Source organism: Aotus nancymaae, unplaced genomic scaffold, assembly GCF_030222135.1.
Source record: "Aotus nancymaae isolate 86718 unplaced genomic scaffold, 86718_ANA_hifiasm-v0.15.2.pri h1tg000053l, whole genome shotgun sequence".
Classification (NCBI taxonomy): domain Eukaryota; kingdom Metazoa; phylum Chordata; class Mammalia; order Primates; family Aotidae; genus Aotus; species Aotus nancymaae.
Genome location: NW_026988467.1, coordinates 9,735,324 through 9,749,222, shown reverse-complemented (window position 1 = coordinate 9,749,222; position 13,899 = coordinate 9,735,324). Strand labels below are relative to the sequence as shown.

Genomic DNA, 13,899 nt, shown 5'->3' with positions numbered 1-13,899 from the left:
TGGAGAGGGTGAGAATTTGGGGAGAAACTGGTGTGTGGCTTGGAGGGGTGGGGAGCACTTCTCAGAAACAGCCCTTTGCTGCCCCGTCTCACATGGCCGCCAGCGACCCAGGCCCTGGATCCCGCTGTGCTGACATCTTCTTTTCTTCCTCCCACTCCCCCAGCATACTCCCACAGGCTGCACTCGAGGAGATCCACAAATTCTCAGGAACCTACACCTGCATGAACACTTTCAAGGGGCGGACATAGAAGCAGGATGAAGACGTGCTCGAGGAGCCACGGAGTTTGGGGGCCACGGCACCTGGGCACACACCCAAGCGCCTGTCCATTGGCACACTTCTGCTGAGTGAGCAGGACAGCTCCTGTCCCCAGCAAAGAAGCCAACTGCCCCCGAGCCAGTCCCAGGACCTTTGCACAGGACTGATGGGTGTAACTGACCCACGGGGAGGCAGGAAACCAGCCAGCAGCCACCTCGACACTTTTGTACATTTCCAGTTCTGTAGAGTTTATTGTTCAATTGCTTCTCAAGTCTAACCAGCCTCAGCAGTGTGCATAGACCATTTCCAGGAGGGTCTGTCCCCAGATGCTCTGCCTCCCATTCCAAAACCCACTCATCCTCGGCTTGTGCAAACTGGTTGAACGGCAGGAATGAAAAATAAAGAGAGATGGCTTTTGTGAGTTTCTTTGTTCAAATCTTTGGTGATCAGTTGGGAGGGAGCTAGTCCCAACCACAAAACTCCATCCTTTGAGAGAGAATTGGTCTGTTCGGGGTCCCCAGCTGCCAAGGGTGGAGAGAAGGGGGCAGAAATCAGGAGAGAAAGTGGAGCCCAGGCCTAGGGGCAGAGGGAGGTACAGGGTTCCTTGCCGGCTCTGCCAGGCTCCTCCCAGTAGCCATGGGTTGAGGCCGCTTTGTCTCCCTGGTGTGACCTTTATGAACTAGTCTGCAGAGAACCAGCCACAGCTAGAGATGTCCTCTGTCCTGCCATGCCACCACCAGCCCCCAGGCCACCAACTCAGGAGAGTAGAACCAGTCTTTACGGAGCACCCACTGTCCACCTAGGGTGTGCTTGGTGCAGAGACGGGAACGTCGTTGAGAAGAGTACAAGAGGCCAGTAATTTGCTTGGGAAAGGATCGCACATCACCAGAAACACAGCGAGAACTCGCCATAAGGCCAGTGCCGAAGGGTGCTACAGACCCAGTCCCATTTGATCACAAGGACAGACAGGGAGAGGTCTGGAGTGGCAGAAGAGATTGACACAAGCTCCATCCATGGGGCAAACTCATGACCAAGAAGACCTGGCAGCGATGCCCCCTGCTTCCCCTGGTGTGTGCACTCCCTGCTGCCACAAGCTTAGTAAACCTCACCTTGTGCAGTGGGGAAAAGAGTGGGCTGCGTCATTCCATATTAAGTGGCCTCCATTCATACAGCTCTTGCAGGTGGGGGGCAGGGTGGCGGGAGGGGAGCAGTCAAGGTTCCCGGGAGATGAAGGAGGTCATGGCCCTCTGACCCAACCCAGGAGCTGCCCCAAGAGTCACATAGTCTTAACCTACATGCAAACCTCAGGCTGAACCCTTCCAGCTTAGAGGATATTAGATACAGCTAAGGTGATCAGTCTGGTCTATGTGCAGAAATGCCAAGTCATGATTATATCCATGCCTTTTTTTCTTTTTCTGACATGGGCTCTCGCTCTGTCACCCAGGCTGGAGTGTGTAGCGGAGTGGCACAATCAGCTCACTGCAGCCTCAACCTCCCAACCTCAAACAATCCTCCCACCTCAGCCTCCAGAGTAGCTGGGACTGCAGGTGCACACCACCACACCCAACTGTTTATTATTATTATTTGTAGGGACAGGGTTCACGCTATGTTGTCCAGGCTGGTCTCGAACACCTAGGCTCAAGCAATCCTCCTCCCTCAACCTCTCAAAGTGCTGGGATTACTGGTGTGAGCTACCACGCCCGGCCTGTAACCACTCTTGATTGAGTACCTAGAATGGAGGCCAGTCCCCAGGCAGAACATTTCAATCAATTCTTCATTATCCATGCCACTTGGCAGCAGCTGAAGACCAAAACACACACACACGCACACACACACAGGCACACACACACACATACACACACACAACTTTGAGACTGCTCTGAAGACTTCCAACATCTTTGATGTGGAGCAGCCAGGATGTGACGCCCAAATCTCAGTGGCATCCCACAGCGAAGGTTTCTGCCTTATTGCTGCTACTCGTCCTTCAAGAATGACTACAGGTCTGCTCCGTGTCATCTTCGCTCAGAAACTCAAGCTGCCCAGGGGCCTGTCTGGGAGGATGCCTTGTGGCACAGGGTAGACACGCCTGTTGAACTGTGCACTGGCCCTTGAAGTTTCTGCCTGGAAACAACACTGTCACTTCTGCTCAAAGGTTGCAGCTCACTGCAACCTCTGCCTCCTGGGCTGGAGCGAGCCTGCTATTAACATAGCAGGAAATGCAATCACGCGTGGAGGAGCAGTCGCTAGTTCTAAAGCAGGCTGCCACGCCAGGGAGGAAGACGTCATGAGCAAAATCAGAATATAGGTTGAGGACATACCGTGCGTGGCTTCCAGCTGCACGCTCAAGGACATAGTGACTTTTCGGAGGGCACAGAAGGTGCTAAGCAGAGCCCTAAAGAGGCAAATGTCAGCCGGGCTTGGTGGCTCATGCCTGTAATCCCAGCACTTTGGGAGGCTGAGGTGGGTAGATCACTTGAGGTCAGGAGTTCGAGACCAACCTGGCCAACATGGTGAAAGCCCATTTCTAAAAAAAAAAAAAATATATATATATATATATATATATATATATATACACACACACACAAAAATTAGCCGGGCATGGTGGTGCTTGCCTGTAATCCCAGCTACTTGGGAGGCTGAGGCAGGAGAATCACTTGAACTCAAGCGGTGGAGGTTACAGTGAACTGAGATCATGCCACTGCACTCCAGCCTGGGTGACAGAGGGAGACTCTGTCTCAAAAAAAAAAAAAAAAAAAGAGGCAACTGTCAGGGTTCCCTCACGCTAAACTTTTTAGGATCTCACTTTGTGGCCCAGGCTAGAGTGCAGTGACGTGATCATGGCCACTGCAGCCTCCACCTCCCAGGCTCAAGCAATCCTCCCACCTCAGCCTCCTGAGTAGCTGAGACTACAGGCATGCGCCACCACACCTGGCTCACTTAACTCACTTTTTGTAAAGACAGAGTCTCGCTATGTTTCCCAGGCTAGTCCGGAATTCCTGGCTCAAGCAATCCTTCTGCCTTGGCTTCGGAATGGCTTCAAGAAAGGAAAGCTGGGAGTACAGGTGTGAGCCACCGCACCCGGCCCACACTAACCTTTGGGAAGGTGGTATTACGAAGCTCATTTCTTAAGTGAGAAGACAGATTCAGCAGGGGAGACCTTTCTCAGGTTAGTGGACCTGTCAGCAGTGTGGCCAGAATTTTTTTTTTTCTTAAGAGATAGGGTCTTGCTCTGTTGTCCAGGCAGGAGTGCAGTGGTACAATCATAGCTCGCTGCAGCCTGGAATTCCTGGGCTAAAGGGATCTAGAACTAGAGTTTGAACCCAGCTCTCCCTGACCCCCAAGTCCCCTCGCTGACTGCAGCACCAGGTGACAGCAAATGACAAGGCCCCAAGCCAGGGCCCCACCTCTTTGTCCAAGGACCACGTCCTCATGGTCCTTGAGGACATGTTACCAAAGTGGGGGGGTGGGGTGCTAAAGGGATCCTCCTGGGATGTCCACACCCACCTATCACCCCACCTTAGGTGTCTAAGTGAGAGCAGATGCCTCTCACTGGCTCTCCCAGGAAACAGATTGGGGATGAGCACATCTCCGTGGGCAGGGATAAACGAGGAGGATGAAGTGGGAGTTTTGTCTGCTGAGTCCTGATTTTTCTGTCCATCCTTGAGCTGCAGACAGATTTGTGTCCTCATGGTGTGGCCCCAGCCCAGCCTTTTGGAGAGGATTTGACTCCTGAGTTTTCCCTGAAATTGCATTTGGCCTGCAGGCCAGGAATGCGGAAAGGATCCCTGAAGTCTGATTGGACCCCGGGAGTTGCAAGCCCCGCCCCCCCAGTCCCCAGCGCACTGAGAACCAATCACTGTCTTGGCAGAGAGGGAACCTGGCTTCCCAGAGCCCCAGAAGCTGCTGACAGCAGGGCAGGGCCTGGTCCCACCCCACCCCCTCCCTCTTAGCCAGGAGCTGTCAGTCTTTTTCTGGATCTCTTCCCAGAGGAACCAAAAGAAAGTGCTGGGCAGAATCCCAGGAGGCCCCGTTCTGGTCCCTCTCCCAGATGGTTTGGCTCTCAGAGAGCCTTGAGAGTGAAGAGTGGAGAGCTAATTCTGTCTTTGCTTGGCCATGCAAAGAAGAGTGACAAGTGCCAAATCCCCAAGGGGCAGGAGGGGGCAGGCCAACCCTGGGAAGGGGACTTGGGTCCTGGGAAATAACCTCGTTGCTATGCTTAGGGTTCCTCCCTAACCTCAAGGAAAACCAGACTGGAGGTAGAGCTCTAGCCCAGGGGCACCAGACACAAGCCCCATGCTGGCACCATTCCTGGGGCCTGGGCTGTCTGGCCTGCTGAATGGTCAGGAATTGAGTCTTGTGGCCACTACCCTGCTTCTGGGGCACAGAATGCTTTGACAAATGGACTTTCTTCTTCTTGGGCCAAACTGATGTCCGGAAGGGACCAGGGTGACAGAAAGCTCCTGGACTGATCACATGGTGAGCCCTGCCTGATAAGGGAGACAGCCCTTGCCCCTGGGGATCTCCCAGTTCAGTGGGGACCAAAAAAGGAGCCAGGTCACCAACAAAGAAACCTGCTGCCCCAGTCCTGATCAGCACAGGGGAAGAAGATGATTGTGGGTGGTGGGCAAGGAGGTAAGAAGCAATCTCCACCCACTACAGCACATCTGGGACTTCTGCCACTCAGGGGTCTTCTCTAATATTCAGGAGGGGCCTTCCAGGAGAAGCAGGTCTGTGATAAGAACCCGGAGGTCTATGCCTGTGAAGAGGGCTTCTATATTTGGGCACCCCTCACTTCAGGAAAAGCCAGGAGGTGACAAATCCCTTGTATTAGTCCATTCTCACACTGCTGTAAAGAACTACCTGGGACTGGGTAATTTATAAAGAAAAGAGGCTTAATTGCCTCATGGTTCCACAGGCTGTACAGGAAGCATGGCCGGGGAGGCCTCAGGAAACTTAAGATCATGGCAGAAGGCAAAGGGAAAGCAATCATATCTACACATGGCCAGCAGGAGAGAGACAGAAGAGGAGAGTGCCACGCACTTTTAAACAACCAGATCTCATGAGAACTTACCCACTATCACAAGAATAGAAAGGGAGAAATCTGCCCTCATGATTCAATCACCTCCCACCAGATCCCTTCCCGAACATTAGGGATTACAATTCAACATGAGATTTGGGTGAGCACACAGAGTCAGCCCATATAATTCCATCCCTGGCCCCTCCCAAATCACGTCTTTCTCACATGTTAAAACCAATTATGCTTTCCCAACAATCCCTCAAAGTCTTAACTCATTCCAGCATTAACGCAAAAGTCCAAATCCAAAGTCTCATATGAGACAAGGCAAGTTCCTTCTGCCTATGAGCCTGTAACTCAAAAACAAGTTAATTACTTCCAGGATACAATGTGGGGTACAGGCATTGGGTAAATGCTCCCATTCCAAAAGAAAGAAATTGGCCAAAACAAAGGGGCTACAGGCCCCACGCAAGTCCAAAACCCAGTTGGGCAGTCATTAAATCTTAAAGTTCCAAATTAATCTCCTTTGATTCCATGTATCACATCCAGGCCACAATGACAGAAGGAGAAGGCTCTAATGCCTTGAGCATCTTCACCCCATGGCTCTGCAGAGTACAGGCCCGAGAGCTGCTTTCGCAGACTGGTGTCCAGTGCCTATGGCTTTTCCAGGTACACAGTGAAAGTGGTTGGTGGATCTACCATTTGGGGGTCAGGAGGACAGTGCCTCTCTTCTCATAGCTCCACTAGGCAGTGCCCTAGTGGGGACTCTGTGTGGGGGCTATAACCCTACATTTCCCCTCTGCACTACTATAGCAGAGGTTCTCCATAAGGGCTCCATCCCTGCAGCAGACTTCTGTGTGAACATCCAGGTGTTCCATACATCCTCTGAAATCTAAGCAGAGGCTTCCAAGCCTCAACTCTTACCCTCTGTGCACCCACAGGCCCAACACCACGTGGAAGCTGCCGAGGCTTGGGTTTGAACCCTCTGAAGCAATGGCCCATTGACCCCTTTTAGCTACAGCTGGTGCTGGAGCCGCTGGATGCAGAGCATCATGTCCCAAGGCACCAGGGCTCTGGGCCTGGCCCACAAAACCATTTTTCTCTCCTAGGCCTCCAGGCCTGTGATGGGAGGGGCTGTGCAAAGATCCCTGACATGCCCTGGAGGCATTTTCCCCATTATCTTGGCTATTAACATTCAGCTTCTCTTTATTTATGCAAATTTCTGCAACCTTGAATCTCCCCCTTAACACACACCAAAAAAAAATTGTTTTTTTTGACCAGGCACGGTGGCTCACATCTGTCATCCCAGCACTTTGGGAGGCCAAGGTGGGTGGATCATGAGGTCAGGAGTTCGAGACCAGCCTGACCAACATGGTGAAGCCCTATCTCTACTAAAAACACAAAAATTAGCCAGGTGTGGTAGCGCATGCGTGTAATTCCAGCTACTAAGGAGGCTGAAGCAGGAGAATCACTTGAACATGGGAGGCAGAGATTGCGATGAGCCAAGATCACACCAGTGCACTCTAGCCTGGGCAACAGAGCAAGACTCCATCTCAAAAAAAAAAAAAAAAGTGGGGTGAATTTCTTTTCTACCACATGGTCAGGCTGCAAATTTTCCAAACTTCTTTGTTCTGTTTTCCTTTTAAATATGTTTTAATTTCAGACCATCTCTTTGTGAACACACATGACCATATGTAGTTAGAAGCAGCTAGGTCATGTCTTGAATGGTTTGCTGCTTGGAAACTTCTGCCAGTTACCCTAAATCATCTCTCTCAGGCTCAGAGTTTCACAGATCCCTAGAGCAGGGGCACAATGCTGCCAGTCTCTTTTCTAAATCACAGCAAGAGTGACCTTTCCAATTCCCAGTAAGTTCCTCATCTCCATCTGAGACCACCTCAGCTTGGACTTTACTGTCCATAACACTATTAGTATTTTGGTCAGAACCATTCAACAAGTCTCTGGAAAGTTCCAAATGTTCCCTCATCTTCCTGTTTTCTTCTGAGCCCTTGGAACTATTCCAACCTCTGCCTGATACTCAGTTCCAAAGTCGCTTTCACATTTTCATGTATCTTTATAACACTACCCCACTTGTCTGGTATCAATTTTAGTACCATTCTCACACTGCTATAAAGAACTACCTGAGACTAGATCATTTATTAAGAAAAGAGACTTAATTGACTCACAGTTCCACAGGCTGTACTAGAGGCATGGTGGGGGAGGTCTCAGGAAACTTACAATCCTGGTGGAAGGGTGAAGGGGGAGCAAGCACATCTTCAGATGGCAGCAGGAGAGAGAGCAAAGGGGGGTAAGGACTACACACTTTTTTTTTTTTTTTTGAGACAGAGTCACTCTGTCACCCAGGCTGGAGTGCAATGGAGTGATCTCAGCTCACTGCAACCTCCGCCTCCCCGGTTCAAGCGATTCTCCTGCCTCAGCCTCCTGGGCAGCTGGTAGTGTAGGCGCCCACCACCACTCCTGGCTAATTTTTGTATTTTTCATAAAGATGGGGTCTCACTATATTGGCCAGGCTGGTCTCAAACTCCTGACCTTGTGATCCACCCACCTTAGCCTCCCAAAGTGCTGGGATTACAGGCACGAGCCACTGCACCCAGCCAGGGCTACACACTTTTAAACAACCAGATCTCGTGAAAACTCACTCGTTATCATGGGAACAGCAAAGGGGAAAGCTGTCCCCATGACTCAAACACCTCTTGCCAGGTTCCACCCCCAATTCTGGAGGTTACAATTCAACATGAGATGTGGGTGGGGACACAGAGCCAAGCCATGTCATCCCTCAACCCAAAAGGAAGGCTTGGGGGCATCCCCGGCTTGAGCTCCCTGAGAGTGGGGCTGTCACACTGATGTGATTTACAGATACTTGTTACCACACATCTCTCCACAAATGAGGGCTGCCCACTGTGAACCAGAGCTGGCTCAGCCTGGGCCAGGGGGCCAGTGCCCCTGAGCTGTACCAGGTCCAGCCCACACCCTCACCTCTCACAACTCCCTGAGACACTCAGCTCCCAGCTGCACAGCAGCCCTGGTGCTCAGATGCCCTCCCAGAGTGCCCCAGTTCTCCCAGACCCACCAAGAGGCCAGGGGACTCCCCAGGAGGTAGGAGGCCCTGATATTTGGAAAGAGGAAATTCACACTCTGAAGTTCCACTGGCCTGGGTTCCAATCCTGGTTCTACCACCTTTTATTGTGATGTCAACTTTGTTCACCTGCAGAGCAGAGGTGACGCTGGTCCCCACCTGCCTCCCGGGGCTGTGGTAAACATCCAGTGCTCATGGGATGTAAGAAGGCCCTGTGAACTTCTGAAGGCATGGTGTGATGCTGACAGCTCCCACAGCTCCCAGCCAGGACTCAGCTGTCCCCCAGGACACATGGGGTCATACCTTGGTTTGGCCTGTGACGGCAGCATCCTGCAAAGCCTGGCTGGTTCCCTTGTGATTGGGGCGGGATGGAGCTGTGGCTCCGAACACACCAACTTGGGCTGGGCACCACGGCTCACGTCTGTAACCCCAGCACTTTGGGAGGCTGAGGTGGGTGGATCACTTGAGGCCAGGAGTTCAAGACCAGCCTGACCAATGTGGTGAAATCCTGTCTCTATTAAAAATACGAAAATTAACTTGGTGCAGTGGTGAGCACCTGTAATCCCAGCTACTGAGGAGGCTGAGGCACTAGACTCACTTTAAACCAGGCGGCACAGGTTGCAGTGAGCCAAGATTATGCCACGGCACTCCAGCCTGGGCAACAGAGAGACTCTGTCTCAAAAACAAACAAACAAACCCAACATGGTGGTGAGTGAGGAGGGGTAGGGGAGGTCCCTGGGGAGGGCAGAGCAAAGGGGACCTGCAGGGCGGGAAGTCTACATGGAAACGGGACTACGGTCCTCCAGCAGATAGCAGGAGGGCAGGATGTTTTCAGGACCTTTCTCTGCACCTCCCACCATCTCTGGCTCTGGGCAGCCCTTTGGTACCCAAATCTCTATGGCTCAGGAAGAGAATAAAAGAAGTTCTGTAGAAGCCACCGTCAGGAGTGCCAGGATTGCAGGCATGAGCCATTGCCTCCTGTCTATTTTTTATATTTACCAGCTTTATTGAGATATAAGTCACATACCACTGTAGGATCGCCACTACCCTGCCCTGCTCGGGGCTGCTCCAGCACGCAAGTCCCCTTGGGAGGCAGCAGGCCTCGAAGGTAGGGCTCTCAAAGAGGCTTCATCACCTTGCTAGCTAGGAAGGCCTGTTCAGGGGGGTCTGGGCTGACCCAGGAGGCTGCCCAGACAGTGACAGTGCCTGGCTGTGTAACCCCAAGGGGTCACTGACTTCTCTGGGTTGAACTACTAGGAGCCCCTTGGTACCCCATCCCCTGCCCATCTTTCCCCTGGGGATTTGGAGGACTCTCATGAGAATCATGAAAAAGCACTTTGCAAATAAATCGGCCCTGGCCAGGCATGGTGGCTCACACCTGTAATCCCAACACTTCGGGAGGCTGAGGTGAGTGCATCACCTGAGGTCAGTAGTTCGAGACCAGCCTGGCCAACGTGGTGAAACCCCGTCTCTACTAAAAATACAAAAAATTAGCCAGGCGTGGTGGCGCACCTGTAGTCCCAGCTACTCAGTAAGCTGAGGCAAGAGAATCGCTTGAACCTGGGAGGCGGAGGTTGCAGTGAGTCGAGATCGCACCGCTGCACTCCAGCCTGGGCAATAGAGCGAGATTTCATTTCAATCAATCAGTCAGTCAACCAATCAATCTGCCCTATGCAGGGAAGCTGGGCTATCTGTCCAGGTGTTGAGCAACAGTGAGGAAATATTTCTGAGGGTTTCTGGCATGGTGGCCATGTCACAAAGGTCAATGGGTTCTTTGTACATGGTCAGGCCCCCCGACACCACTCCAGTAGTCTTGGTGGGTCACATTCCAAGGTACAGGCGCTCTCTCTCCCTTCTGAGAAGATGCTGAGCTCTCGCTGAGAGCACCTGGGACTCCCCGCACACACCGTGCAGTCCCCTGCACCTGGAACTCTGTCTCCATCTTCTCCCATCCCAGCCTGCAAGCCCTGCCTCAGACATCACCTCCTGGAAATGTACCAGCCAACTCCATTGGCCCTGGGTTGCCCCATCTCAGCCTTTTGCTTATTTTATCCATCAATCATCTCATCACTTGCCATGATTACTTTTTATGTATTTCTCTTTTAATTTATTTATTTTTTTAGAGATAGGCGTCTCACAATGTTGTCCAGGCAGGTCTTAAAATCCTGAGCCCAAGCAATCCTCCCTCCTCGGCCTCAGGATGACAAAGTGCTGGGATTACGGTCGTGAGTCACTGCCTCCTGTCTATTTTATATATTTACCAGCTTTCTTGAGATGTAAGTCACATACCACACAACTGACCTATTGAAGCGTGCAATTCAACGACACTCAGCATATTCACAGTTATGTGGTCATCGCCATGATCATTCCAGGACATTTTCTTCACTCCGAAAAGAAACCCTGTGCTCGTTAGCAGCCTCTCTCCATCGTCCCCCAACTCAGCCCTTGGAACCCCCCAGTCTGCTTCTGTCTCTATGGATGTGCCTGTTTCGGACGCTTCGTATACGTGGAAGCCTGCAGCATATGGCCTTGCACGACTGGCTTCCTTCACCAAGCGTCACGTTTTTGAGGTTCATCCACATTGCAGCATGATCAGGACTTGGTTCCTTCACGGCACGGCTCTCCCACAAGTTGTTCATCCATTTATTTGTTGCTATTAATGGATATTTGGGGCTATTTTTTACCAATTCCTTTCTCGCTCTGTCTGAGTCTCTCCTGGTCTGGATCAGACACCCCAGGAGGGCAGGGGTGGCCATTTTTCTCAGCACCCTGAAGAGTGCCAGGTGTGGACTAAACAGTGACTATTTGCTGTCTGGATGAAGAGCAACAAATCCTTCTTTGGAGGTGGCCAACGTGGGTGCTTTGCTGTTTACCCAAAACACCCCATTTTCCCATGAACCTTCACACGGGCCCTTGAACAAGAAAAGCAACCCAGATTATTCAGTGTTTGTCATCTATATCAGCGTTTCCTCAACGGCAGCTCTGCTGGCATCCAGATGGGATTCTTCTCTGCGGTGGGGGCTAGAAGCTTCCCCGACCTCTACTCACTGGTTGCCACAAGCACCTTCCCCTCCCAGCCTGACAATCAAAAGGGTCTCTGGACATAACCAAAAGTCCCCTAAGGCAGCGGTCCCCAACCTTATTTGCACCAGGGACTGGCTTTGTGGAAGACAATTTCTCCACGGACCAGTGGTGGCGGGGATGGTTTTGGGATGACTCAAGCACACTACATTTGTTGCGCACTTTACTTCTATTGTTATTACATTGTCGTGACGCAACGTAACAATTATACAACTCACCACAATGTAGAATCAGAGGGAGCCCTGAGCTTGTTTTCCTGTATCGAGACGGTCCCATCTGGGATGATGGGAGACAGTGACAGATCATCAGGCATTAGATTCTCGTAAGGAGCGAGAAACCTAGATCCCCGCATGCGCAGTTCACAATAGGGTTCGAGAATCTAATGCCGCTGCTGATCTGGCAGGAGATGGAGCTCAGCGGGGATGCCAGCGATGGGGAGCAGCTAGAAATACAGAGGAAGCTTCATTCCTGTGCCTTCCACTCACCTCCTGCTGTGCGGCCCATTTCCTAACGGGCCATGGACGAGTACCTTGGGACCCCCGACCTAAGGATTTCAATCATCCCATCAAGAACCCCTGGTCCACACTCATTTTCTCATTTCTTCTTCCTAACCCGGAGCAGTGGGAACTGTCATTATTGGCACTGAGTAGCTGAAGAGACTGAGGCCCAGAGAGCGTCCAGGGCCTGACCACAGAGAGGCCAGCAGCAGACCCGGAGGTGAACCGTCTGCCACAGGGCTGGGCCCTTAGCCTGCCACGGGGGAGCCAGGAAACCTCTCGGGTCATCTGTGCAACCACTTGAATCTGTCCCACTTTGGAGTTGGTTTGAAAACTTCACTCCACCCTCTTGGTGAGTTCCGCCAGCACTGCAGAATTTTCCAGGCGGCCTGCCCCCTCCAGCCCGCAAATCCTTACCATTCCTTTCATTGCTCAGTATTCACAACACAAGTGAAATAAGCTGTTGGAGGAAGACACGAGCTGTGTTTGTTCCTTGGAGCTGCTGCTGTGATGTAACTGGATCCTGCTTGGGAAGGTCACAAGGGACCGTGGGCAGAGCCCCAGCCTGGGGCCTGGCTGTGGGCATGAGAGGAGGCTAAACATCCCCCAAATGCCACTGTGGATTCCTCAGGCAATGAGCTTCTTGGTGGGGGTGGGTGGCGCTCTGGCCCAGACCACCCTTCTCAGCCATGCCAGGCCAACCTCACTTGCTATCCACACGGGCTGCAAACCAACTTGGCGAGCCTAGCTGGGAGCCCTGGAGCTTGCGGAGAAGATTCCGAGTCCTGGCTCTGTGGGACCTGGAGCTTAGCCTTCACCTTAACTTAACCTTGTGAGCCTCAGTTTCCTCATCTGTAGGATGGGACTTATAGGCCTGTCCTCCATAAAGTCGCTTGTGAAAATGAAGGGAGTAGCCTGGGCGCGGTGGCTCATACCTGTAATCCCAGCACTTTGGGAGGCTGAGGTGGGGGATCACAAAGTCAGGAGTTCAAGACCAGCCTGGCCAATATGGTGAAACCCTGTCTGTACTATAAATACAAAAATTATCTGGGCATGGTGGCGGGCACCTGTAGTCCCAGCTACTTGGGAGGCAGAGGCAGTAGAATCTCTTGAACCCTGGAGGCAGAGGGTGTAGTGAGCCGAGATCACGCCACTGCACTCCAGCCTGTGTGACAGAATGAGATTCCGTCTCAAAAAAGAAGATCAAGGGACTAGTACATACAATAATGCCTGCGTGCTTGGTATTAATACCAAGTAAGAAATCAATGAATTTGTATTACATCTTCTATTTATTACAGTAAAAGTAATAATCCATTGTATGATTCATATGTGATAGACCCTAAGTTTTATTCATTTTATAATTAAAATTTCCCAATATTTTACAGGAAACTGAGGTAGAGAGAGACGAAGTCATCTTCCCAGGGCTTACTTACAACTAGTAGCTGGTAGAGCTGAGAGTTGAACCTCAAAAGCTAGTTGTGAAATCCCGTTTCTTAATCCCTGAGTTTTGCGATTTCTTGAATAAGAAGCCAACTATGTAAAGAGTGCTGTAACGCGACTTACCATTATGCCTCAATATCTGTATGCAGTCCAGGACCTGGCCTCTTTCCGCCCAATCCACGTCAATGTTGCTGCCAGATTCCAACACACCCTTGCCTAACCGTCTGCTGCCTGACGCAGGGGGACCAAGGTCAGCCTCAGGTTGACTGCTGGGTCCCCTGTCGTTCTGTGATGAGGCATGGATCTCCTCCATCCAGAGCTTGCTGGGGGAAGCCCTACCCTCTTAACTGTGGGCCCGGAGGAAGCAGCATTCACATCTTCAGTGCTCCAGCCCTTCCTCAAAATACACACTTGCCCACCTTCTCTCCCTCTCCAGGCCCCAAGGCTTGGCACAAAGCAGTGCCCCCAGGCAGACTGCTCCCCTGGCCAATTCCTGGAGCCCCTAAAATGCACCCAG

General features: G+C 51.8%; 1 protein-coding gene across 8 annotated transcripts in view; it reads left to right on the top strand.

Moving 5' to 3' along the window:
* The window catches only part of DHRS3 (dehydrogenase/reductase 3), a 57,743-nt gene extending 57,066 nt beyond the window's left edge, over positions 1 to 677 (top strand). For all 8 annotated transcript variants that reach the window (XM_064363289.1, XM_064363288.1, XM_064363291.1 and 5 more), the window contains exon 6: positions 164 to 677. In XM_064363289.1, coding sequence (XP_064219359.1) covers positions 164 to 248 — 85 coding nt within the window. In that variant the 3' untranslated portion in view covers positions 249 to 677. The remainder of the gene's footprint in view (positions 1 to 163) is intronic.
* The last annotated feature ends 13,222 nt before the right edge of the window (positions 678 to 13,899 follow it).